Source organism: Poecilia mexicana, unplaced genomic scaffold (assembly GCF_051168715.1).
Source record: "Poecilia mexicana isolate PSO_F unplaced genomic scaffold, ASM5116871v1 scaffold_12, whole genome shotgun sequence".
Classification (NCBI taxonomy): domain Eukaryota; kingdom Metazoa; phylum Chordata; class Actinopteri; order Cyprinodontiformes; family Poeciliidae; genus Poecilia; species Poecilia mexicana.
The window spans coordinates 27,805,937-27,828,977 of record NW_028263381.1 but is presented as its reverse complement, the minus strand read 5'-3'; the positions used below and the strand labels follow the sequence as shown (position 1 = coordinate 27,828,977).

General features: G+C 48.7%; 2 protein-coding genes across 5 annotated transcripts; both read left to right on the top strand.

Annotated features, from left to right (window-relative positions):
* The first annotated feature begins 3,650 nt into the window (after positions 1-3,650).
* Positions 3,651-11,898, top strand: wu:fi75a02 (uncharacterized). 2 transcript variants are annotated; one of them, XM_088011295.1, is made up of 11 exons: positions 3,651-3,808; positions 4,507-4,620; positions 4,759-4,872; positions 6,729-7,134; positions 7,208-7,498; positions 7,897-7,920; positions 8,042-8,219; positions 8,298-8,386; positions 9,332-9,403; positions 9,912-10,042; positions 10,114-11,898. In XM_088011295.1, the coding sequence occupies exons 2-11, from the start codon at positions 4,515-4,517 to the stop codon at positions 10,272-10,274; spliced, it is 1,572 nt and encodes a 523-aa protein (XP_087867421.1). In that variant the 5' UTR covers positions 3,651-3,808; positions 4,507-4,514; the 3' UTR covers positions 10,275-11,898. The 2 variants fall into 2 exon arrangements, with proteins under 2 accessions (XP_087867421.1, XP_014824833.2); XM_014969347.2 differs by having other exon boundaries at positions 4,693-4,872.
* A 718-nt stretch (positions 11,899-12,616) lies between these two features.
* On the top strand, positions 12,617-22,823 carry pisd (phosphatidylserine decarboxylase). 3 transcript variants are annotated; one of them, XM_088011296.1, is made up of 9 exons: positions 12,621-12,759; positions 15,911-15,954; positions 16,027-16,163; positions 18,231-18,365; positions 18,443-18,544; positions 18,700-18,823; positions 18,891-19,031; positions 19,100-19,260; positions 22,309-22,823. In XM_088011296.1, the coding sequence occupies exons 1-9, from the start codon at positions 12,704-12,706 to the stop codon at positions 22,546-22,548; spliced, it is 1,140 nt and encodes a 379-aa protein (XP_087867422.1). In that variant the 5' UTR covers positions 12,621-12,703; the 3' UTR covers positions 22,549-22,823. The 3 variants fall into 3 exon arrangements, with proteins under 3 accessions (XP_014824836.2, XP_087867422.1, XP_087867423.1); XM_014969350.2 differs by having other exon boundaries at positions 12,617-12,759; positions 15,911-16,163; XM_088011297.1 differs by lacking the exons at positions 12,621-12,759; positions 15,911-15,954; positions 16,027-16,163 and adding exons at positions 17,029-17,155; positions 17,934-18,078.
* The last annotated feature ends 218 nt before the right edge of the window (positions 22,824-23,041 follow it).

Below are 23,041 nucleotides of genomic sequence, written 5' to 3'. Positions count from 1 at the left end.
GCGGTCGCTGGGGAGATCGCCTCGGTAGCTTTAGCAACGGGTCGATTTACATGACGTATCCTGCTGAATGCAAAATGACCAGGCCATAGCACCAATGGGACCGGGTCGAACCGAGCCGGACCCTGCAGTGCGAAAAGGGCTTTAGACTCGGCTGGCTGCCTGGAACCATCTCCTCTCCTCCTCGGGGTTCGGGCCTGCCCCGCCCTCATCTGCGCCCTTCATCAGAACCAAGTTGTGAGTAGTGCCTGTCGTGTCAGATCACTTCCAGGACTCTTCGATCCCCATCACCTCTCACTCGCGGAAATTCCCCAGCATTAGTAAATTCAATTCACAAGTCCCAGTCCAAGTTTGCTCTTTATATTGACATCCCTGATCTGTCTCTCAAGAGCGCAGACCGTGTCGGTCCTGACCAGCTTGGCCATCAGCGGACCCTTCATCATACATTTAACATATTTTCCTGTAAATTAATCCTTTGAACTATTTAGTTTCCTGAGTGCATCCCTGCATGTGGGTCTGGAAAACTGCTAAAACTGTGACAGTACTATTCCTCCAGGAAACCCACCTCTGAGATTGAGCGTAGTAACTTCACCCTTGTGTGGAACGGTGGGGGTATATCAGACCCCGCTTGGCATAACGGCTATGCATTATGATGGTGGTGTTAGTTCATAACAACAAGGATCAAGTTGGCTTCCTCTGTTACAGCCAGGAACACAGAGGAGCTAAATAACTGTGTTCACTTGACTGCATGCCAGCATATCTAGCTTGAACTCTGGTGTTTGTCTATTGTAAGGTGTAGGGCCAGACTTAGGAGGATGTAGGCCCCTGGGCTTGAGCCAAGATTGGGGGCCCTACTTAATCATGTTTATACAGTTGCATATTAAACACGTGTTTAATAAATCTATCTCTCTCTCTCTATATATATATATATACACACACACACACACACACACACACACTCTCCCTGATTTCCTTCCCTTTGGGTGGTCAGTGTTGGTCGTGACTTGTGGAACCGATTCTATCCACCAACCTTATCTACCTACAAGAAAAAAAAATCAGCCACTGTCCACCATGAGAGGCTGATGGACGGCCCCGCCCACCAGGTCATCTCTCTATGCAAGGTTTACATCAGTCACCCGATGGTTGCCAACTTAGTGACTTTTTTTTGCTATATTTTGCACACAAAAAACATCAGCAAGTCAGGTTTTTTTAAAGATCAACGATCAGTAAGAAAATTGCAATCGGTGCAACCGCTGCTTTCTTTTTAAACTTTCAAAATGTCTGCAGAACAATTGATTACTGTAATCATTGTAAAGACCATTATTACAAACTACATATATTTAGTAGTTAAAGAAGTACTTGAACATCTTGAATATTCAACAGAACTTCCCTAAGGAAGAAAAACTTGACAATGTTCTCTATCCATCCTCTATGTTCTGTAATTATTTATTATTAATTTCTATCTTTATGTCTCCCTCCCTCTTTCAATTTTTATCAACTATCTTTCTAATTATCAGGTTTATTTCCTTACCAAGCTCAGACAGTCAGGGTGAGTATTTCCACTCTGAGAGCCAAATCTGTCAAAACTTTTTATTCAGTGATGACTGGATTTTTGACTGGAAACACATTAGCTAATTTGTACAGTCAGCCCTTCGCCATATGAATAAGACAGTTCCTCCTGCCGCTGCTAGCTGGAGGCTAAAGCTAGTTCCACTGTTTTTAACTTTGCATTGAGCAAGCAGAGCAGTCGCATTATTTTTCTGTGACTTTCACTGTTTTCTTGCTCTTTAATCATTCTGCTCTGTTTTTCCAGTCAGGAAACCCATTTGGATGGAGGATAACTCGGCCTGTGTGGATGTACTCACCACCTGACTTTCAAAGCCTGATCTGGAGAAGAATCATTTCTGATTTTCTGTAAATCTGTTCTGATGCTTTAAAATTAACATCCATATTTTGACAGCTTCCTGCTTCTAAGCTCACATGAATTCATCAGTTTTTATCCAAAGCGCAGGATCAGTACTGTCTGGTTATCCAGTCATCGTTGTGACTAGTGAAGAAGTTTGCCCTTCCTGTTACACCTCAGGTACCAGATCAGACCCAGATCCCGGTTCTGGTGGACCGCAGAGCTGTAGAGCTGATAGGAAGGCTAACGGTTAAGAAGGAGAGAGATGATTGTTCTGTTCCATGTCCAATATGAGGTTTAAAAAATCCTGTTGGCTCGGATATTTTCTTCATCACCTCTCTGTTCTTCTTTTTTTTGTTGTTCCCGCGCTCTGCTGTCATACTTTATGTTGTCCGCCATCGTGAGAAATCCCTCCTTGATGCTCCGCCCCAAAGTGTAAGACGTGTCAAACTTGGACCAATAATAATCAAGCATTCAAGATGGACGTTTGCCAGAACAAATCAGAGTTTTTCAACAGCACCTCTAAAATCCTCTTAACAAGTGATAAAATTAAGGCTTTCTGACCTTTTTCATTCACAAAAATACAAAGCATCTTTCGGGGCCCCCAAAGTGCTGTTCCCTGGGCTGCTGCTCCGGTAAGCCCATGCTAAAATCCACAATGACCATAAATGGTCATTGTGCTGTTTGGTGACATGGTGTGTATCGCATCATATTTTTGACATGATGATAATAACTATGAACCACAAAACAGCGGCAGGTTGGCATCCTCTGTGTCAGGAGCTCACTACTCATATTCAAAAATGGATTACTTTTTCATGTATAACAAGGATTTAGGTCGAGTAGAAAAATGTCATATTAGGCTGATGGATCTTTCAGATCATTAACATCTACTTGATATAAAAGTAGATGTTACAAAACAAAAACCCTGTTTCTATGAAGACTTAACTCTAGCATATTCAAGGGTAAAATTAAAGAAGGGTTAGGACAAGAAATTCAGACAATGACAATGGAGAAGTCTCCCGTGTAATATTATAGGACGCCTGTAAAGTTGTCTTGAGACATCAAAAAGTTAGAAATGTTACCTTTACTACTTTCGTTAATTCTCAAATATATTAGAGTGTGAGGCAGAATATGCCAATGAGAGAAACTAACTTAATTGTACAATGACGCCTTATAAAGTTTGGTCCATTTACTTGTATTGTTTTACTGGCAGATGAGCCACATTCAATATGGCGGACGCTGTGACGTATTGGGCCGACCCGCTCCATGAGGCGTCTGCATATTCATGTCTGCACACTCGACTAAGTTATAATACTTTTTTAGGTACGACTTATTTTTCTCCGTCCCCACGTGCAAATGTTAATGCAAATACCCGGAAAGCTCCAACGACGTGACTGAATTACCATGGCAACGGGCTCTGGTCGAGTAGTCAAAAGCAAATTGAACTCTGAGCTTTTACCTGCATGTTTGCCAGCCTGGTTCGAGAAGGTTCGGTAGGGTTTAGTTCATGTGGGTTTTACTGAACCAAAAAGAAACTAACTGCTTCCTGTTGATCTGGAAACTACTTCTCTGCCTCATGAGGATATCAATTGGAGGTGAATTTCGTTTTGGTCTAAATCTCCCAGCCGAACCATTAACCAAGTTAAGCCCGGTTCAAACATTTTATCGTTTTATCGTGGCTTTTATTTTGAAAGTCTGCCCCTTATGTTCGCTCTAGAGTTTTTGAATGATATTATTTTGAAATCCCCGACGGAAATATGTTAGAAATACTTCCGCTAGCCTTCCGCCGGTCCCAAAAACTGAAGCCTCGATCGGTGCGGATAATCCGGCTCCAGTGGGCCGGGAAGCCGCCGAAATGAGCCCGAGGAGCAGCTAGCGGACCCCGGGAGACCCGCGGACCCCGGGAAGGTAACCTGCCGCTAAATGTCCCGGCCCGTCCCGTTTTCAGAGCTCCACACGCCGCTCAGTATGCTAACTGGAGCTAGGATCTGCTACCTGCATGAGCGCCTACAGTCCCGACCAGATCCAGAACCTGTTGGATCTGCTGGGAAATATGTGGGTCAGGCTGGTTCTGACTACAGCCGAGGAGATGACCCAGATGGACACTCCTCCCCTTAAATCAAACCCGGCGGCGGGTCACGTTGCTGTCCGTCTTAAATCTGATCACATGACCAGAACCCACCCTTCAGGTTCTATGACCTTCCTAATGACCCCCCCTCCCCCCCTCAGGGCCTGCAGGTCAACCAGCCTGGTTTCCATGGAGACAGCTCCATCATGCTCCTGGATGGGTCCAGGTGTCCCAACCTGCTGGACACCTGGACACAGACTCACAAGAACAGGCGGAGGAGGTTCTGGTCCAGAAGGGTTCTGGTTCTGGACCGTTCTGCTGTTTTTTCTGTCTTTAGACCAACCAGACTGCAATGTTTCTCCTGGCCTCTGATTGGCTGAGGCTGATAACTGGTCATGTTTTATTGTTTCTTTCCTCCCTCGTCTAGAACCGGCCCAGAGCGTCAGGCTTTGAACCAGTTTCCTCTGATTGGAAACCGATCAATAATCAAAGATGCTGCAGGTTTTCTCTCAGTTCACCTCTGTCTTTCTCTCTCCAGGCTTTGAGATGCTCTCTCGCCCGCTGACAGAGACCCTTGGCAGGGGGAGTGACCCGACAGCAGAAACCCTGCCCAATGATCTCCCATTGGCCAATGCAGATGAGGCTCTTGCAGGTGGTTTTGTCTCTTCTTTGTTGATTTGTGCGTCCACAGGTAAAGGTGTTAACTCCAGCTATTCACCTGCAGGAGGCTCCGCCCCCCCGGACCCTCCCTGCTGCTCCTGCGCCTCCCTCTTGCCCCGCCTCCTGGCAGCTCACCGCATGGAGGTGCGGCGCCTCCTGCGAGGAGCTTTGTCATCACTCGGCCGCCGTCTGGACTCTCTGGAGAGGAAGAGGAGGAAGAGGAGGAAGGAGGGAGGAAGAGGAGGTGGGTCCATTTTCTGTGACTGAAGCGGTTGATGGGGTGCTGGCAGTTGGGGTTTATTGTTTATGTGACAAAAGGTCTTCTACCGTTACGACAAATGCAGATTAATTATGTTTAAACTCTAAAACTGTCTCTGTTGTTGGATTATTAACCCTTATAGGTGCATTGATAAATTTTAAAATGATTTAATGCAGTTATTGAGAGCATTTTACTGATGAATTTTGCATATGTTCCTTTAACTCTAAGTGCATTTGACCCCCTGCTGGTACAGCTGCAGCAGGCCTGGAGCACAACTCACCTGGTGGACCATCGGGGTTTTCTATTAAAAGATGTTAAGTTGACAGGAAATGTAAAATATTACTGAGTAATTATGTTACTGGAAAACAGCAGACAACACTAAAAGAAACTACTATAGAATCTTAAAAGCAACTAATCAAAAACATACAATTAAAATAAATATAAATTATTTGCATCTGTGTTAACTCCAAGTTGTCATGAGTTAGTGGATCTAAAAACACCATGTGATGCTGATCACATTTGTAGCCGGCCCAAGGCATAAATAAACTAGGAGAACATCAATGCTGCTAAATTTGACTTAATGGTTTCAGCATAGATAAATTAAAAGATTTTAAATTGTTTAACATTTACATTTAAGATTTTAAGGAGCTGGCAAGTTTACTTTGTAAAAGTTCAGAGAACAATCTTCATAGTTAGATTGTTTTGTTACCACATAAACAATTTGGTGTTCTCAGTTTAATCTTAGAGTTTTAGCTGCTCATAAATATATCTTAGTAAAGTACAATTATAATTGACTGCTCAGCCAATTAAACTAGGCCCCCTCTCCCAGGTTTCACTAAATCTATGTTGAAATGCTGTTAGTGGTGCTGATGGGGCCCTTAAATCAAAATCTGTTCAAGGCCTCATTCAACATTGGACCGGCCCTGCATGATGAGCTAAATCCGCTGCACTGCGCATCTGCTGGATGTAGACAGACAAACGGGAGATTTAATTTATGTGGCCTTAGTAGCTCTTCCACTTTGTGTCTGTTGAGTTTTTAATAAGCGCCACAGAAACTCTCGGTTGCCCGAGCTTTATGGGACGAGTTGTCCTGATCTCTGCGCGGCTGCACAGCAACTGTACCTGATTTTAAGTAGACAAAGCATTTAATATGCATTGTGTTGCCGCAAAGCAAAAAAACAAACCAGCGTGCTGCGCTAGTCACGAGTCGAGCACAAAAGCTCCTCCACGGGGTGAACCACAACGCACCAGCTAACCGGGAACTTTATCAGAGCAGAAACACACTCAGCCTGTTGAGACGTAAACGCACACGGCGCATGAAATGCTTTGTTTGCACCTCGAAAGGGTCACCTGTGAATGTTGAGCTGCACTCACAGAGCAAATGAGGTGGATTTAAGCTCGACTCCTACCTTGATCAATTCTACAAGGAAACATGGATCCTCACAGGGGGTTGATATAAATGAGCCTCTATGAGCGATCAGCCAAGAGGGGAACTTCAGAGATCAAGGCACAACAGCGCGCGAAGCAGCCAACGCTCAGAGGCGCCGGCGGTCTGATTGGTGGAGCATCAACTATAAAAACTATAAACCCATCTTTCTTTCATGAATAACTGCCCTGCTCACCGCAGAAGAGACGCTTGCAGTCCGACTTATTAAAAAACACACACACAAAGCTCAGCCTGGCAGGGGAGCGTGTAAAGCCTGGTGGCCCGCCAGGCCTGTAATAAACTGGGGGAAACACTGCTGAGGAGGAGGAGGAGCCTACTGCCAGGTGTCCAGAGGCTCCTCCCCCTTTATCATCTGCCTTAGTCACCTAACCTCATCTGCTTTCTTCCTCACCAGGTCCTCCTAGTATCACCTGCAGCTCCTCTTCCTCATCTGCCTTGTCGCCTCATGTCATCACTTCCTCTTCGTGGTCACCCTCCACTTCATCAGACCTGAGGAAGTGGAGGAATCCTTCCTGCAGCTTCAGCCAATCAGAGCAGAGTTGGAGGGGCAGTGAAGGAGAGGAGGTGAGGAGGAGGAAGAGGAGGAGAAGCCATGAAGGCTTTCTTCCTCCAGGGAATGAAGAGGAGGAAGAGGAGAGGTTTGTGGGTCAGATGGCGGTCTCTGTCAGAGGAAGAGGAGGACCTCAGGAAGAAGAGGCAGAGCATCTCGTCCTCCATGACTTCAACCAGAGGAAACGCAGACGAAGGGTTGACCAGTCAGAGCAGGGCTTCAGCGAGCTGGTGAGGAAGAACGGCTACAGGTGAGTCCAGGTCTCTAAAGGTGGGCGGAGCTCCCAGGTGATGCGGTTCTGACCTGCTCTGCTTCTTTCCTAGCTCCCAGCATGCACTGCTTCCTGTGCAGGCAGCTGTCATTGGCCAGACCTGCGGCCAATCACAAGGCCTCGCTGTGTTACCGGGACAGTGGACGTTCTCTGACATCATCACGCACCTGTCCTCCAACCGGACCCACCTACAGCCATGGCTCCAGAACCCCGCCCCCCTGCTGCACCTGTCTGCCGTTGCCATGGAGACGGTGTTAGACTGGGTGAAGGGCGGAGCCTGTTGGAATCCTCTGCGTCCTCTGAGGGACTGGACGGCACCGCCCAGTTTGGACAGCGACCACAGGTAGTAGGCGGGGCCGTTGGCATGGGGGAGGGGTTGGTGGGATTTGAACCCGGGACTCCCTAGCTGCAAGGCAGCAGCCGCCGCTCTGTGAGAGCTTTAACGTGGATCGATTGCTCAGGCCTGAACGGCAGCAGTTCCACATCACCCCTCTAGGGGTCACTATAGCTGCCAGCAGAAGGTCGGTCTGGCTATGGAGCTGCGCTGTTTGGTTAATCCGGACGTTGCCGTTGGAAATGGCGTACTCCGGGTTTTCCTGTATGGTTTGCGTCCAGAGTCTGTTACCATGGTGATGGTCTCGTTGGTTCCTCCCGTTTCTCCTGATTTATTACCAATCAGCTGATTAATAAGTTACATCGTTAATCTATTTATTTACTAACTAACTTCTGTTTCACCCTCAGCTACATAAGAAGACTGATGACCAGGTAACAGATTACCTGAAAACACACTGTGTGTGTGTGTGTGTGTGTGTGTGTGTGTGTGTGTGTGTGTGTGTGTGTCTGGTGTGTGCGTGAGCACTAACAGGTGAACCCATCTCTGTTTCAGCTCTACAGGTTCTCCCCAGGGTCATCACAAGCTGCAGTCCAATCACAGTACCTGGAGCCTGTGGTTGCCAAGGCGACGAGCCTTGCCACTGAATTTATGTTCAGCCAATGGGCTGTCTGCTGCCCTCCCTGCTGACCAATCAGCAGCGCTCTCAGAGTTTCACAGCACAAATGTGAAGGTGATGATGATGGTGATGATGGTGATGATGGTGATGATGATGATGATGATGATGATGATGGTGGTTCTTGTGACCCAGCTCAGTAAACGAGTGTCGCAGATCAGAATACGCCGTGCGTCGCCGCGGGAGACGCCTCTCACACCAATGGGACTGCCCAAAGCGAAACGGTAAGAAAACAGTAAATGTTTCTCCAGCTTTCAGCAGGAAATTAGTCGGATGGGTCTTGGGAATCCCGTAGAAACCTCATAAATATTCAGTTTAATATATGATAAAGTCACCTAGTTGTGTTTGGCCATTCTGCTGCCTGGAAAGCGGTGCTGTTTCTGATGTTGGTGGGGAAATGTTTCCCGTTTACACTGCGTCGCCAAGACACTTCCTGTCAGCTGTAGTTGTCCTGCCAGGCCACTAGGTGTTGCTAGTATTTTAACAGTAACCCGTCTGCTACATTTTCTTTCCCAGCTGTCCGCAACTGTTTCTGTTGTTATCCGGCTGTTGAAGCGCAGAATAAGCTGTTGGTTCTGTGGTTGTGCGCTCTCAGTCCTTGGCTCCTCTGCCGGGGCGTCACAGGACGGCTCCAATCTGAAACCTGGTTTCAAAGCATGCTGAAAGGTGAAAGGTCACTTCTTAATGAGCGGCTGGACCACAACAACAGGTTATGGTTCAGCTGAGTAAACGGGTACTAGAGGGAACGGTCATCATGAAGATCTCTATAACTTTTGCACATCAGTCCGGTTTGGACCTCCACATCCCGTCTGACCATCAGAACCAACATTCAAGGAAGCTGGACTTCACCCGACCCAGTAATAATTTCAGACCCATGTTACAGTTTTTCCCAATTAAAATTAAATCCCAGTTTAATTTTGAGGATTTTTCCAAATTTTCCTCCAGAGTGATGTTGGTTCTGACCCAGTTGAATCCTCAGAACCTTCTGGATTTAACCAGCGTCTCCATCCACTTTGTCTCCCACAACTATAGAACTTCCTGGTTTCTGTCCAATTAAAGCAGAGAAACACTGCCAATAGATCTGGTTGTGGAAGGTTCTGGTGGACCTGTCAGAACTCGATCTCAGGGCGGTTCTGGTTGATGATGATGATGCTTCCTGTGTTCCTCAGTTTGAAGAAGAAGGAGTTCAGCCTGGAGGAGATCTACACCAACAAAAACTATGAGGCCCCGCCCAACATCAGGTAGGTACCGGTACCAGACCTCAGAGATCCGACAGGATCTGTTCTGGTGTTGATGTTTCCTGTAGTCAGTGCTGAAAATCAGGGCAGTCAGTCGTTAGATCCTGATTGGCTAATGACTGTTGCTAACATCATTTAGGGCTACAACCCATAGGAAGTGGCGCAAAAAGTGGGTATGCAAGGCATAGGGGCGCTGCACCAGAGGGGGCGTCAAAACCCCGTCTGGAGGGGCGGCGCCCCGATGATGCCTTCACTTCACCGCGCCTTTACTCTCCTTCACCTCGTGCACATGTAAATGTAAATGTAGCGAGTTTTACCTTTCACGTGTCTTTGTCTGGAGGGGGTAGAACGACCGTATGTTTTCTACGCTCCTTAACCCTTATGTACCTTCCTTTTGGGGGGGAGTTTATGTTTTCGCATCCACCTGAATAATATGTAGTTGCGCCCCTGCCCATAGGTGGTGGCGTGCCTTCAACTCAGCTTCTCAGAATGCTTTGTGTGTTTCCTGCAGGAGCCTGGAAACCATATTTGAGGAGCCTCGGGAGAAGGATGGAGCGCTGCTCCTGATTGGCCAGCAGAAGCGTCGCCGGCTCCTCCTCTTCCCTGACTTCACTCAGCCCAGGAAGAGGAAGAAGCCCCAAGGTCCGCCATGAACCCAACACCTCTAGTTCTTCATCAGCATCAGCCGCTGATCTGCTTCCTGTTTCCTCCAGGGGTGGGTCTTCCTGTTTCCTTGGTGCCCAGAAAACGAGGAGCAGTGCGGCGACACGTCCACGGCGGCGGGCTGGATGACGGCAGCGACCTTGACGTGATGCTGGTGGAGCGCCTGAGTGAGCTCGATGACTTCCTGACTCAGCAGGGCCTGGACGTGTGACATCATTTCCTGACAGCTGAATAAATGGAAACAACAATGGTGACAGTGTGAAGGGGTGAATGGAGACATGTCTGCAGAGGCTGAGTCTTGGATCAGGCTCCGCCCCCTCCAGGAGGCTCTGCCCCCTACAGATACACCTGTGGACAAAAACCTCATCCAGCTGCCAGTCTTTGCAGTACTCTGTAGTACTCTGTGGTACCTGGTAGTACTCTGTGGTACCCGGTAGTACTCTGTGGTACCCTGCAGTACTCTGTAGTACTCTGTGGTACCCTGCAGTACTCTGTAGTACTCTGTAGTACTCTGTGGTACCCGGTAGTACACTGTAGTACTCTGTGGTACCCGGTAGTACTCTGTGGTACCCTGCAGTACTCTGTAGTACTCTGTGGTACCCTGCAGTACTCTGTGGTACTCTGTAGTACTCTGTGGTACCCGGTAGTACACTGTAGTACTCTGTGGTACCCGGTAGTACACTGTGGTACCCTGCAGTACTCTGTGGTACCCGGTAGTACTCTGTGGTACCCTGCAGTACTCTGTGGTACCCGGTAGTACTCTGTGGTACCTGGTAGTACACTGTAGTACTCTGTGGTACCCGGTAGTACACTGTGGTACCCTGCAGTACTCTGTAGTACTCTGTGGTACCCGGTAGTACTCTGTGGTACCCTGCAGTACTCTGTGGTACTCTGTAGTACTCTGTGGTACCCGGTAGTACACTGTAGTACTCTGTGGTACCCGGTAGTACACTGTGGTACCCTGCAGTACTCTGTGGTACCCGGTAGTACTCTGTGGTACTCTGCAGTACTCTGTGGTACCTGGTAGTACACTGTAGTACTCTGTGGTACCCGGTAGTACTCTGTGGTACCCTGCAGTACTCTGTAGTACTCTGTGGTACCCAGTAGTACTCTGTGGTACCTGGTAGAACTCTGTGGTACCCTGCAGTACTCTGTAGTACTCTGTGGTACCCGGTAGTACACTGTGGTACCCTGCAGTACTCTGTGGTACCCGGTAGTACTCTGTGGTACCCTGCAGTACTCTGTGGTACCTGGTAGTACACTGTAGTACTCTGTGGTACCCGGTAGTACTCTGTGGTACCTGGTAGAACTCTGTGGTACCCTGCAGTACTCTGTAGTACTCTGTGGTACCCGGTAGTACTCTGTGGTACCCTGCAGTACTCTGTAGTACTCAGTGGTACCCGGTAGTACTCTGTGGTACTCTGTAGTACTCTGTGGTACCCGGTAGTACTCTGTGGTACCCGGTAGAACTCTGTGGTACCCTGCAGTACTCTGTAGTACTCTGTGGTACCCGGTAGAACTCTGTGGTACCCTGCAGTACTCTGTAGTACTCTGTGGTACCCGGTAGTACTCTGTGGTACTCTGTAGTACTCTGTGGTACCCGGTAGAACTCTGTGGTACCCTGCAGTACTCTGTAGTACTCTGTGGTACCCGGTAGTACTCTGTGGTACCCGGTAGAACTCTGTGGTACCCTGCAGTACTCTGTAGTACTCTGTAGTACTGCACCCGGTAGTACTCTGTGGTACTCTGTGGTACTCTGGAGTGTTGTGAACTGTGATGTTTATTTCTGATGAAAACTGTATTTTTGGACAAATAAAGTCATTTCTTCTCTGAAACATTTTCTGGCTGTCCAATCGTCTGCCAGCAGCTCAAGCTGTGATTGGTCAGTCTTACAGAACCGGGCAGGTCCGTGGAGGCTCAGTCCGGCTTCGAAGGACTCCAGAATCTCCAGCCACAGGAAGCCACACCCAGCTTAACATCACCAGACCCAGAGGTCATGACCTCTAAGAGGGGCTCTGCAGCCGACTACCTGCAGTTCTAACTGTGATTCTGATGTTCTGGGTCCTGCTGAGGATTTTTTCTGGTGTCTAGATGAGGTTTCTGCAAGTGAAGCTGGAACCAGAACGTGTTCTGAACCAGATTGGGTTCCAGCTGGTTTATCAAGCTTCTCAGCGGCATCAGGTCCGTTTAATCATTTGAACTCTGGTTCTGATTTTCATTCCGTGTCTGGTGGTTCTGATGTACTGAAGTTCTATCAGAACTCTGGTGGGGGTTCTAAAAGGTTCTGGTTGAATCGTATTGTCCAGCCAGACTGAGCAGACTTCGCAGGAACAGAACCGACCCGGTCCAGTCCACTAACCTAGCCAGTTTTCCTGGAGGTTCTGCCCTCAAGTCCAGTCCGGTCCAGTTTCCAGGTTCTGTTGACCTAAAGTCATTTACTTTTGCTACATATGTTTAGGTGGTTCTGATTCATTTTGGGTTCTGACGCGTTCTGCTATCTGGAGATCCATTTCCTCTCCTTTATCCTTTATCTAAAAAATTTCCGATACCGCTAGGGAACATCAATGCGCCTGCGCAACCCTCTTCAGAGGAAGAAGAAGAAGCCTGACGCAACATCTGCTGACGTCACATCCTACGAAGATGATGGCGGTGGCAGCGGCGAGGTTGTTGAGCGGAGCATCCAGGAAATGCTGCAGGTAAATTCAACTGGAACAGCTGAGCTCTTTAAGCACACGCTGACGTCAGCGGGACGCTGGCTATGACGTCAGGTAGCGAGCCGAAGGTTTGGTCCAGGGTCCGGTGGACCGGTAACTGGCTCAACCGTCCTGGATCAGCTGATGGATCCGAACCTGGAGACGCGGCTCTGGACCGGACCCAAGAAGGTTCGGCTGGCAGGTGACACCTGCAGCCCGGAAGTTAGGCTGACAGGAAGAGGAAGTAGTACTGTTTGAAGTTAAATTGGAAACAGATTATCGTCAGCCCATATGGACCCGGGCTGGTTCTACCAGAACCAGCCAAACCAACTAGGCTTCTCCAGGTTCTGGTTCTATGGGCAGAAACAGGGTCAGATGGACCTGGAACCTCAGAACATCAAAGGGTTCCTGAATGAAACCAGCAGAACCATGAAGCATCGGTCTTATTCTGGATCGGACCGGTTATTATGGGGCGTTCTGGTGTCGACCAGAAAATGTTCTGACCATTTTAAATTAGAAAGATGGTACCAGCTGGGCCCGGTACCAGGGCCATTTTGAAGGAAGCTGTGCCAAACCTCGGTGGTTCTCCTGTTGTCATTGAAGTTCTGCATGAACGGAGTCTGGCCCGGTTCTGTCGCTCTCTAATCCTTCTGGCTGATTCCCAGTCAGACCAGTCTCAACCCAGTAGAACTTCCAGAACCAGCCCAGTACTGCTTGGTTCTGTTGAAGGCAGCTGGAGCCGAGCTGAATGAGTTCCAGGTGGTTCTGGATCTCCTGCCTGATGGCAGCAACATGTGGGGGAGGGGTTCTTGTTTTCCTGGCCTGGCACTGTGACCCGGTAGAGTCACTGTGGTTCTTCTCTGCAGACCTTCACCACAGAACCAACATGGCCGAGTTTTAGCTGGGTCTGGTACCAGCATGCTTTGTGTGTTTTTCAAGCCATTCCAGTTGAGGTTCTGGACCGTTCGGTGCATAAAGGAGCCTGAGGTCAGTTTGGGGTCATGTGACCAAAGGTTGGGGTCAGTTTGGGGTCATGTGACCAAAGGTTGGGGTCAGTTTGGGGTCATGTGACCAAAGGTTGGGGTCGGTTTGGGGTCATGTGACCAAAGGTTGGGGTCGGTTTGGGGTCATGTGACCAAAGGTTGGGGTCGGTTTGGGGCAGGGGCTGGTAATTATTTTTTCCATGGGGCCACATAAGAAACAGAAAATATTGTGGAGGGCCAAAAGTCTGAACTCAATTCTGCATAATATTTATTGTATTTCTTTTTTTTTTATCAAAAAGCAGTAAATGGCATTGTTTTGACTAGCGGGCAAGACTAGTACATGTTAAAGTTATGTAATGAAAAAGTGAGGTTGCCTTCCAAAAAATTTAATTTATTCACACAAATTTCTCAAAACAATGGTAGACAAAATGTTAACTATTTGTGTCTCATATTGGTGAACATTTTCCATCACATTCACTCCAAAACACATTTGAGTTTCATATACTGTTGGAAAATTACGTAAAGGTTCTGATCATTTGAAAGAATCTCAACATTGTCTTTGTGCTCCAAGAAACAACATATTGAACTGTCACTGAACTGTGATTTTGAGAAAAAGGTTCCAGATAAAGTTCACTGCTATCTGGTGCCTTAACATCCTACATTTGTGGTCCAGCCACCTCATTTGGTGTGTTCCTTTTCCTTGTTCAGTGAGAGAAATCTAATCTCTCCTGGGCTTTAACGAGTGCATCAAAGTCAGGTTGAATGTCTGCAGTGGAGATGCGAAGCACAGCGGACAGATGATTATTAGTGAGAGGATCTATATCTGGATTTTGTAAATTTCATCACTGAGTATGTTTTCACAAATGTAGGTAGAGCCAAAGAGAACAAACATCTTCTGAGCATGTTTCCTAATGTTAGGAAAGTTCTCGGTCATTACTGCATCAGACTGCAGTTCATTGACTTCCAGCTGAACATCACTGGATGCATCATCCATACTGAAGGAAAAAAGAGAGGAAATCATATGCATTTTACCCTCCATTGTTCTGAGATCCTTAAAGCGCATTGAAAACCCATCATGCAATGCTCCTAGCATGGCTGAGTACCTGATCTGGGCCAATTTCACTCATTTTATTCTGCATACGTTTTAAAAGTCCGACATTTTTTCCTGTAAGATTTGGATAACTGTCCGTGATGACACCTGTCAATTTGTCCCATTTCAGTCCCAACTTGTCCATTTTACCTCCGTTAAGAGATTACTCGTCTTCGTCCCTTTTAAGGACTGCATAGCTGCCAGCTCCTCCATAATCTTTTAGTCCGGCGTTAGGGTCACGGACATCACAGCTCCCGTCCAAAGCCAAGGAGAAAAAGTCCAAACTTGGCACTTGATGTTGCAGCTGTAGCTCCTCCAGGTTCCCCGCAATGTCCTCGATCCTCCTCTTCACGGTTCGCCAGCGGGACTTGCTCGAATGGGGCTGTTTTTTGGGGTTTTTTCAGGCCATATTAGTGCTGCAGAGTCTGCCAAGCACTCTTTCACAAACTCCCCTCCGAGAATGGCTTGCTGTTTTTGGCTATTTTGTGGGTCATCACAAAAGTGGTCTTGGTTGCTGCATTTCTGGAGCTTGGTAAAAAAAAAAAGGCCTTGCTGCGTTCGCAGTTTAGCTAACAAAGCTTCGGCAGTCGAGTTTTCATATTTTTCTCCTTGTTTCGTCTGGTAATGCCGAGTCAGATTGAAGTCCTTAAACACGGCGATCTGCTTCCCACAAACTAAACGCACGACTTTACCTCATACTTCAGTAAATAAATACTTAGCCATCCATTTTTTGTTGAAAATCCCACATTTGGAATCTACCTTTCTGTTTTTAGCCTGAGCTAACATTTTGAGGGCTAAAGTCGTCTTCTGATGATGTTCAATCACTGCACGTCTTGCAAGAATAAGAAAAACACCAACTTCAGAATAAAAGCAGTGCAGCTTTAGTCCATGAATGAGGTGAAATTAGAAGGTATGTTTATTTTGGAATTTCCAGTTAACCTTACACTGCGGCCAGAGCCAACTAAGGGTATGTTGTCTGGGCCGTACGATGCCCAGGTCTGGTTTGGGGTCATGTGACCATCGGTTGGGGTCAGTTTGGGGTCATGTGATGGCGAACGTTAATGCGCTGTGTGTGTTTCAGGGCGCCATCGCCACGCTGCAGCCAGAGCCGCAGCCTGAGCAGCGGTGAGTCCCTGCAGGAGGTAAATGATGATAACGTCAGATCTGTCAGCCAATCAGCTTCCTCTGCCTCTGCAGGTCTCCGCCCCCTTCCCCGGCTCCGGCCGTTTGCTCTGCTCATCGTCACGGGAGGCTGTTACCTTGGTTACCAGCAGTACAAAAGGCGGGACCAACAGGATGAAGAGGATGCACCCCATTTAGCCACGCCCACTCAGGTGAGACACACATTAGGGGCTGGAACTAGTTCAGCTGCATGATCCCACCGAGACCCACAGCAGAGTGGGTGGAGCTTATGCCTCCTAAATGTGAAGAGGGAGTGGCCTAATGATGAGGGAGGTAAATCCCCCCCATAAGGTCTCAACCGTTTTTGATATCACTTCTGCTTTTCATTTTGTCTTGCTTAGTTGTATTGGTTCTGACCCGGTTCTGAACCTGGGTCTGTTTTATGCTGTGACCTGACCCACTGAGACACAGGTTACCGTGGCAACAATGGCAACATTAAAGCCACAGCAGCAGAAGCATGTGTTTGTAAACACTTGATTCAGACACTGAAGTTGTTACTATGGTAACCCCACCATCACTTCCTGGTCCAGGAGCGGATCCCGATCATGGTTCTGACTCGGTAGATGAACCTGCAGGTTTGCCTGCTCAGAACTGACCAATCGGCAGCTGGCTTTCTTTCTGAGCACGTGCAGAACCGCTTATGTAACAGGGCAGGGTTAACCAATCCCGTGGAGCCAAGTCAGTGACATCACCCAGGTGAATGACCTCACTCTGATCGGTTCTCTGGGTGAAAGGTGAAGGTGATGTCACACAGTCCTGCCACCTCTCCTTACAGCCAGCCTGCCTCCTGATTGGTCAGACAGCCTGCTGTGATTGGTCAATCAGTAACCAGGCATTACAGCAGCAGGCTGTGATTGGTCAGCTCTCACCTGATCGTTAATCAGCGTATTGATCAGCAGAGTGATGACTCAGCAGTTTCAGGGACCAATTGTGGCCATCGATCCGGATTTTTCCATCAGGCCGCGGACTCTGATCCTTGTGCTATTAATAACCGCGGCGTGGCAGAGTGGGCGGAGCCTAGGCACCATAACCTCAGCTGCCTCCTCCTCCTCCTCTTCCTCTGCTGCCGCTGCGGCTCAGCCTCACTCGCCATGTGCCGTCGGCCCGCTCAGCTCCCGGCGCCGGCCCGATCTGCGCGCTCATGGTGAGGTTCTGCAGGCCGCCGCGGCCCGACCGCAGCCAGCTGCGGCAGGTGAGGCGGCGGCGGGGCGAGGGCGGCGGTGGGGGAGGGGGTGGAAGGAGTGGAGCTGCCGGACCTTTCAGGTGGGAGAGAGGAACCCTTCGGAACCGACCTCTGACCTGTAGCTGCTGCCTGCCTCTGACCCGATCCAGCTGCACGCTCAGGTCCGCTTCGGCTTCCGTAGAACCTGGAACCGGAACCTTTAATCATTTCTTTACTCCAGAAACCTACTGATCCGACACGGATCAGGAATCGGATCAGGAACCAGATCCGATCTTCCAGCAGAACCGTTACATTCAGTGAGGGAGAGCTGTCAGCGGTTCTGGCCCGGAGAGAGAGAGATTATCAGGAGATGAAGCCAGATTAGAGCAGATTACAGGTTGCCATGGAGACGGCATCTGATCTGCTGAAAGCCTGCTGACCCAGTTATTCATCCACTGGCCCGGTTCTGCTGGTTCTGAATGGGTTGCTGCTTTAGAGTCCCTCTGCTGGTCCGGCTGGAACCAGAACCGAGCTGGACCTGGAGGTGGGGGCTAGTTAGCTAGCTGCCTAATACCTGTCTCCTCCTGTGCTGACCTTTGACCCTCCTGATGCTCCGCCTCCTCGTGCTTGCCGCCGCTCGTTGAAGCCCCGCCCACTCCACACCTGTTTCTGACTGGTTTAGTTTTCAAATTGTTGTCTTCCTGTCAGCTGACCATCGTGTCTCCGCCCCTTTCCTTTATGCTCCGCCCCTTCCTGTCAGGCTCCGGGTGCCTCGTTTGGCTCTGCGTCACCGTCTGAGCGCGCTCAGTAGTGGTGTCTGTCGCCCCGCCCCCTGGCACCACCGGCCAATTGCTTTCCTCGGCTTCCTCCTGTCTGTCAATGCCCTGCGGCCGCTGGCCAATCGGGTAAGAGCGGCTCTGACAGGGCTTCTGATTGGATGATGAGAAAAAGGGAGGAGAGCAACCATATACGTACATCCTGTTGCTGCTCTGTGATCTGAGGGAACCGGAACCGGCCCGGCGCCGAGTGATGCTGTAGTTTCTGTTTGGACCCGCAGGTGGCGCTTTACCGGACCTTCCCGACCCGCCTCGTGTCCCGGGCCTGGGGCCGGCTCAACGGACTAGACCTACCCACCTGGCTCCGCAAACCTATCTACTCCCTCTACATCTGGACGTTTGGGGTCAACATGCAGGTCTGGACAAGAACCAGAACCAGAACCAGAGTGGTACCGGCTCCTCTGACGCTGTTGTTCCTCTGTCTGTCCACCAGGAGGCGGCAGTGGAGGACCTGCATCACTATAAGAACCTGGGTGAGTTCTTCCGCCGCCGCCTCAAACCGGCGGTCCGACCCGTCTGCGCCGCTTCCTGCCTGGTAAGCTCCTCCCACCGGAACCAGAACCTTACATCCACTCTCTGACTCGAGTTCATTTGGGTTTTCATCTGGACCGCCTCAGTGCGGAGGGAAGAGCCAGCAGAACTCTCTGGTTCTGGTGCTGTTGGGTCACTGGGTTCTGGCTACATTTGCAGACATCGCCGGCTGACGGCAGGATCCTCCACTTTGGACGGGTCCAGAACTCGCAAGTGGAGCAGGTGAAGGGCGTGACCTACAGCCTGGAGAACTTCCTGGGACCACCCAGCAGGCCGAGCCCAGGTGAGCGGCGCCGACCCACCAGAACTCCGGTTCCAGTTTGGTTCTGACCTGTGCGGTTCCGTTTCAGACCCGGCGTCCTTCCAGGACCGGCTGCTGTCATCTCCGGACCGCGCCCTGTTCCACGTGGTTGTCTACCTGGCGCCAGGCGACTACCACTGCTTTCACTCGCCGGCCGACTGGAGGGTGGAGCTGCGCCGCCACTTCCCAGGTGAGTGTCGGCACGGCAGTGAGCGGGCCGTCGCCGTGCCGACGCTCACCGCTCCATGTCACCGCCAGGCTCGCTGATGTCGGTGAACCCGGGCGTGGCCCGTTGGGTCAAGGAGCTGTTCTGCCTCAACGAGCGCGTGGTGCTGAGCGGCCAATGGCGGCACGGCTTCTTCTCCCTCACGGCAGTGGGCGCCACCAACGTGGGCTCCATCAGGGTCTACTTCGACCAGGTGAGTTCCCGCCGGAGGTCTGGCTGGCCATGTGGGTCCGAGTCCACCGGAACCCGGATGGGTCCCACTGAAGGATCAGAGGGAAGAACCGGTTCCTACTGGAGCCGGGCTCTTGGCAAGCAGTGGCCAATCAGAACTCTACAAGCTCGATGTTTAGTTCAGAAGGTTGAGGGGTAAAACAGCAAAATGATAAAATGTCGGATCAGAACCAGAACTGCGGCAAACAGCTGAGTCCAGGAACTTTGTCCATGCCTCGGATCTTAAATGTGCGTTCAGTCCAGCCCAGTTTAATCCGCTTTAATCCAACTCCAGGGCTGGTCCGTTTCAGGTGTGAATGCTAATTGGACTAACAAAGTGAATCCTGATCCAACTGACAACGTCGCTTCGGACCGGTCTGGTCCAGTCCAGTTTGGTCCGGTCAGTTAGTTAACTCTTCTTAGCATTCTCTCTATAGCCAAGAAGTAAACATGAGTTAGCCTACGTATGAAAACATCGGCAGTTTTCTCAGCTTTAAGTTAATATTTTATAGAAACTGGGTTCTTTCTGTGACAGACTACTGCTCATTGGACCAGTCTGGTATTCCAGATGTGACTCGCAGTAATGGCCGCCTGCAAGAGAGGCGCTAACATTAGCAGCTAATAGGTGATGTATATCAATGGAGAAATCCTACAACGCTAAGCTCCATTTTTGTTGACATTTTGTGAAGCAGGAAGTTGTGCTGGTTTTCTTCAGAGGTTTTGTGTTGATTCCTTCAGTGGTTCTTGGTGCAGTGCCCCCACAGGCCAGGAGGGGAACAGGTTTTTCAGTCAGTCTGGATCGTTTGGCTCAGAGTGGTGTGAATGCGAACCACAGTAGCTGAAAATGTACTGAATGTTGTTGCTTTGGTCCTCAATCGAACCAAATCTGATGGACCACCAGGTGTGGAAGCAAGTTAGGGTTCGCTCCAGGTAGGTGGTTCTCATGAATCAGACTAAGTTCTGGGGCCTCATGCATAAAACACTGCGCAGTTTTCACACTAAAACTTGGTGTATGGAAAAATTTAGAAAAGTGTGGAGCATAAAAAAAATCCAGATGTATAAAGCCGTGCACACCTTTCCTTGATAAATCCCAATTTTCATGAAACAGAGCAGCTGCTGCTCTGTTGTCTAATTTACATCTTAGTATTTATAATAACAATTATATATTTTATTTAAAAGGTTCTTTCAGGGACATAAGGTCACCTCACAAAAATAAAAATAATACATTTTAAAGAAAAAGTAAAGAGTAAAGCTGTCCGGGTTGGACCTGCTGCTGCAGAGCCTCCAGCCGGATTACAGACCAGAGAGGCTCTGAATGTGGACGTTTGCTCTGCAGACAGGAATCAGCAGCAGAAGCTGCATTCACAGAGTAGAGATGCTTTCTGTCCATCAGGCGCTTTCACAAAGCGGGCGGCTCCACTGGAGGACGGCTTCAGCTGGACCGGTACCGGTACCGCTGGTACCGCTCTAAGTTCTGCTCTGAGCTCCAGGATGATCAGTCTGGATGAATCTAAACGCTGATGGACCATCAGATGGATCTGATCTGTGATCAATCCTCCATCAGAGCCAAAGCTCCTCAGGTAGCGGCTCACCTGGATCAGCTGCTGATGGACCTGATCGTCTCCTGATCAGAACCGAACCTGGTGGATCCATCTGCTGATCAGCCTGTTTTCTCTCCAGTCAGAATGAAATGAGCCTCAGATGCTTTCAGACGATGAGTTACATCTTCATGAGACAAACTGAGGAAGTTATTATTCACTCAGAGGGAAGTTTTACCTTCCTTTAGTTTATTTATTTTTCAGGTTATTGTCTGAGGATAAATGTGGTTCAGTTTCATCACTTAAACACTAAAATCATGAAATCATCAGGTTTGATGCTTCCTGGTCTAAATAACCAGGTTACAGTGGATTTATGTGAGTTTTGCCTCTTTAGTTTGATATTGTCCACAGACAAGGTTTGTCTTACTGCTGCATTTAGCATCTATTATTTATATGAGTTTAAAATGACTAATGAGTGAATTAATGAAATCAGAAAAATTCCTGGGTTCGACTGCTGGAGGGAGGGTAATTGGTAAAACACACTGACAACAAAATGGTGCAAAACTAGTGAAATGTATTGATATTTACAATATATACAGAAAAGTTGTTTAAAATAGTTCATGAAATCCAAGATGTTTTTTCCTTTATCCAAGGAATTTAACCAGTTCAGCTCCTTGATGGAGGTGAGAGAAATGATGAAAACAGGATCCAGTTCTGCTCGGTGCGGTCCGGTCCAGAGTGAAGATGAAGGTTTGGCTTGAATGTCTGCTACCAGATGGGAAGGAGTTGACAGGATGTGATGTTTGTCTTGATTCGCTGTGTGGTTTATCTCACCGTCTGGTCCACCTGGCAACAGACAATTAGAATCCTGGTTCTGGTTCTGGATCTGGATCTGGAACAGAAACCTGGCCTGTGTTAAAACAGGCCTGATTGATCAACCCTGGCTTTTATCAATACATGTTTTTCTTCTCATCACTCTGAGTTTGTATTTTTTCAAATTAAATGCTTCATCAAGATGATAAAACACATTCAGATCAGGTTCGGTTACAGGAGCTAGCGCTAGCATGCTAGCTTCCGAACAAAACAAAAACACTCACCAGTCCCCGCTCGTCAAACCGGGTAATCAGAACGTTTTGATCTACAATCGCACATCTGCAACAGCGCCTCCTACTGGCTGGTGAGCAGCAGCCATATAAGACTCTGACGTACGGCTGGTCATGTGACCTACAACCACGTCATAACTGACACACTGAATGGTGTTTGGTTTAGGTTTGTGCTTAAGAAATTAAGGAAAGGAGGATTTTATTTTAAAATAAATATTTAAATTTAAAAAAGAAATAAAAGTGAACCTAACAGAAATGGAAAAAATTACCCTGGTTACATCCACATTTTCACGCCAGGGAAAAAGTGCGCATTTTTTTACACAAACTTTGACGCAAAGTTCATTTTTATATACGCCGCCTTGGTCTGATCCGGTCTCTTTCCTTCCTCAGGAGCTGCGGACCAACGCTCCTCGCTACAGCAAAGGTTCGTTCCAGGACCGCAGCTACGTTGCCCCGGGCGACCAGGTGAAGACTGGTGAAGGGGGCGTGGCCTTACGTAAAGGCGAGCCTGTGGGCGAGTTCAACCTGGGCTCTACCATCGTCCTGCTATTCGAGGCGCCGGCAGACTTCACCTTTGACCTGCAGCCAGGACAGCGAATCAGGATGGGGGAAGCCCTCGGCACCCTCTGATTGGCCGACAACTAGAGGCCGCATGCATTGTTATTGGCTCGAGACTCTGAGAACAGAGCTTTGTGCAGGACGGACAAAAAGACACGGACTCAAACTCCCAGAGTGCTTTGTACCACAGCTCTGTCTGCTCCACACTGCCGCCTGTGGCCAAAGGTTGAACTTCTGATTGGTAGAAAGCACTGTGACATCATCAGTGAGCTCCTGATTGGCTGAGAGCCGTAAACTGTCTTTATTTTTGTAAAGTATGTGTAAAGAATAAATTTCTACTTTGAGTAGCTTTGGGTTTGAATCTGGAACAGAAAAAGCTTTTATGTTTGCTCAGAGTCGGTCTGGGTCCAATCTGGGTCCAGTTTGGGACCAATCTGGGTCCAGGATCAGGACCTGCAGCTGATCTGGGATTTGATCTAGGGTAGTTCTGACACATCAACTGGACCTAACAGTGAATCCGGTTCTGATCCGATCTGCTTGCTGCATCTCCATGGTAACAAAGGAG

Excerpts from the sequence above, each read along its gene's own strand:
- wu:fi75a02 (XM_014969347.2), top strand. The coding sequence starts at position 4,515 with ATGCTCTCTCGCCCGCTGACAGAGACCCTTGGCAGGGGGAGTGACCCG. Across the intron at positions 8,387-9,331 it reads GGACTGCCCAAAGCGAAACG|TTTGAAGAAGAAGGAGTTCA; the intron begins GTAAGAAAACAG and ends TGTGTTCCTCAG. Across the intron at positions 10,043-10,113 it reads GAAGAGGAAGAAGCCCCAAG|GGGTGGGTCTTCCTGTTTCC; the intron begins GTCCGCCATGAA and ends TGTTTCCTCCAG.
- pisd (XM_014969350.2), top strand. The coding sequence starts at position 12,704 with ATGATGGCGGTGGCAGCGGCGAGGTTGTTGAGCGGAGCATCCAGGAAA. Across the intron at positions 16,164-18,230 it reads ATTTAGCCACGCCCACTCAG|GTGGCGCTTTACCGGACCTT; the intron begins GTGAGACACACA and ends TTGGACCCGCAG. Across the intron at positions 18,366-18,442 it reads CGTTTGGGGTCAACATGCAG|GAGGCGGCAGTGGAGGACCT; the intron begins GTCTGGACAAGA and ends TCTGTCCACCAG.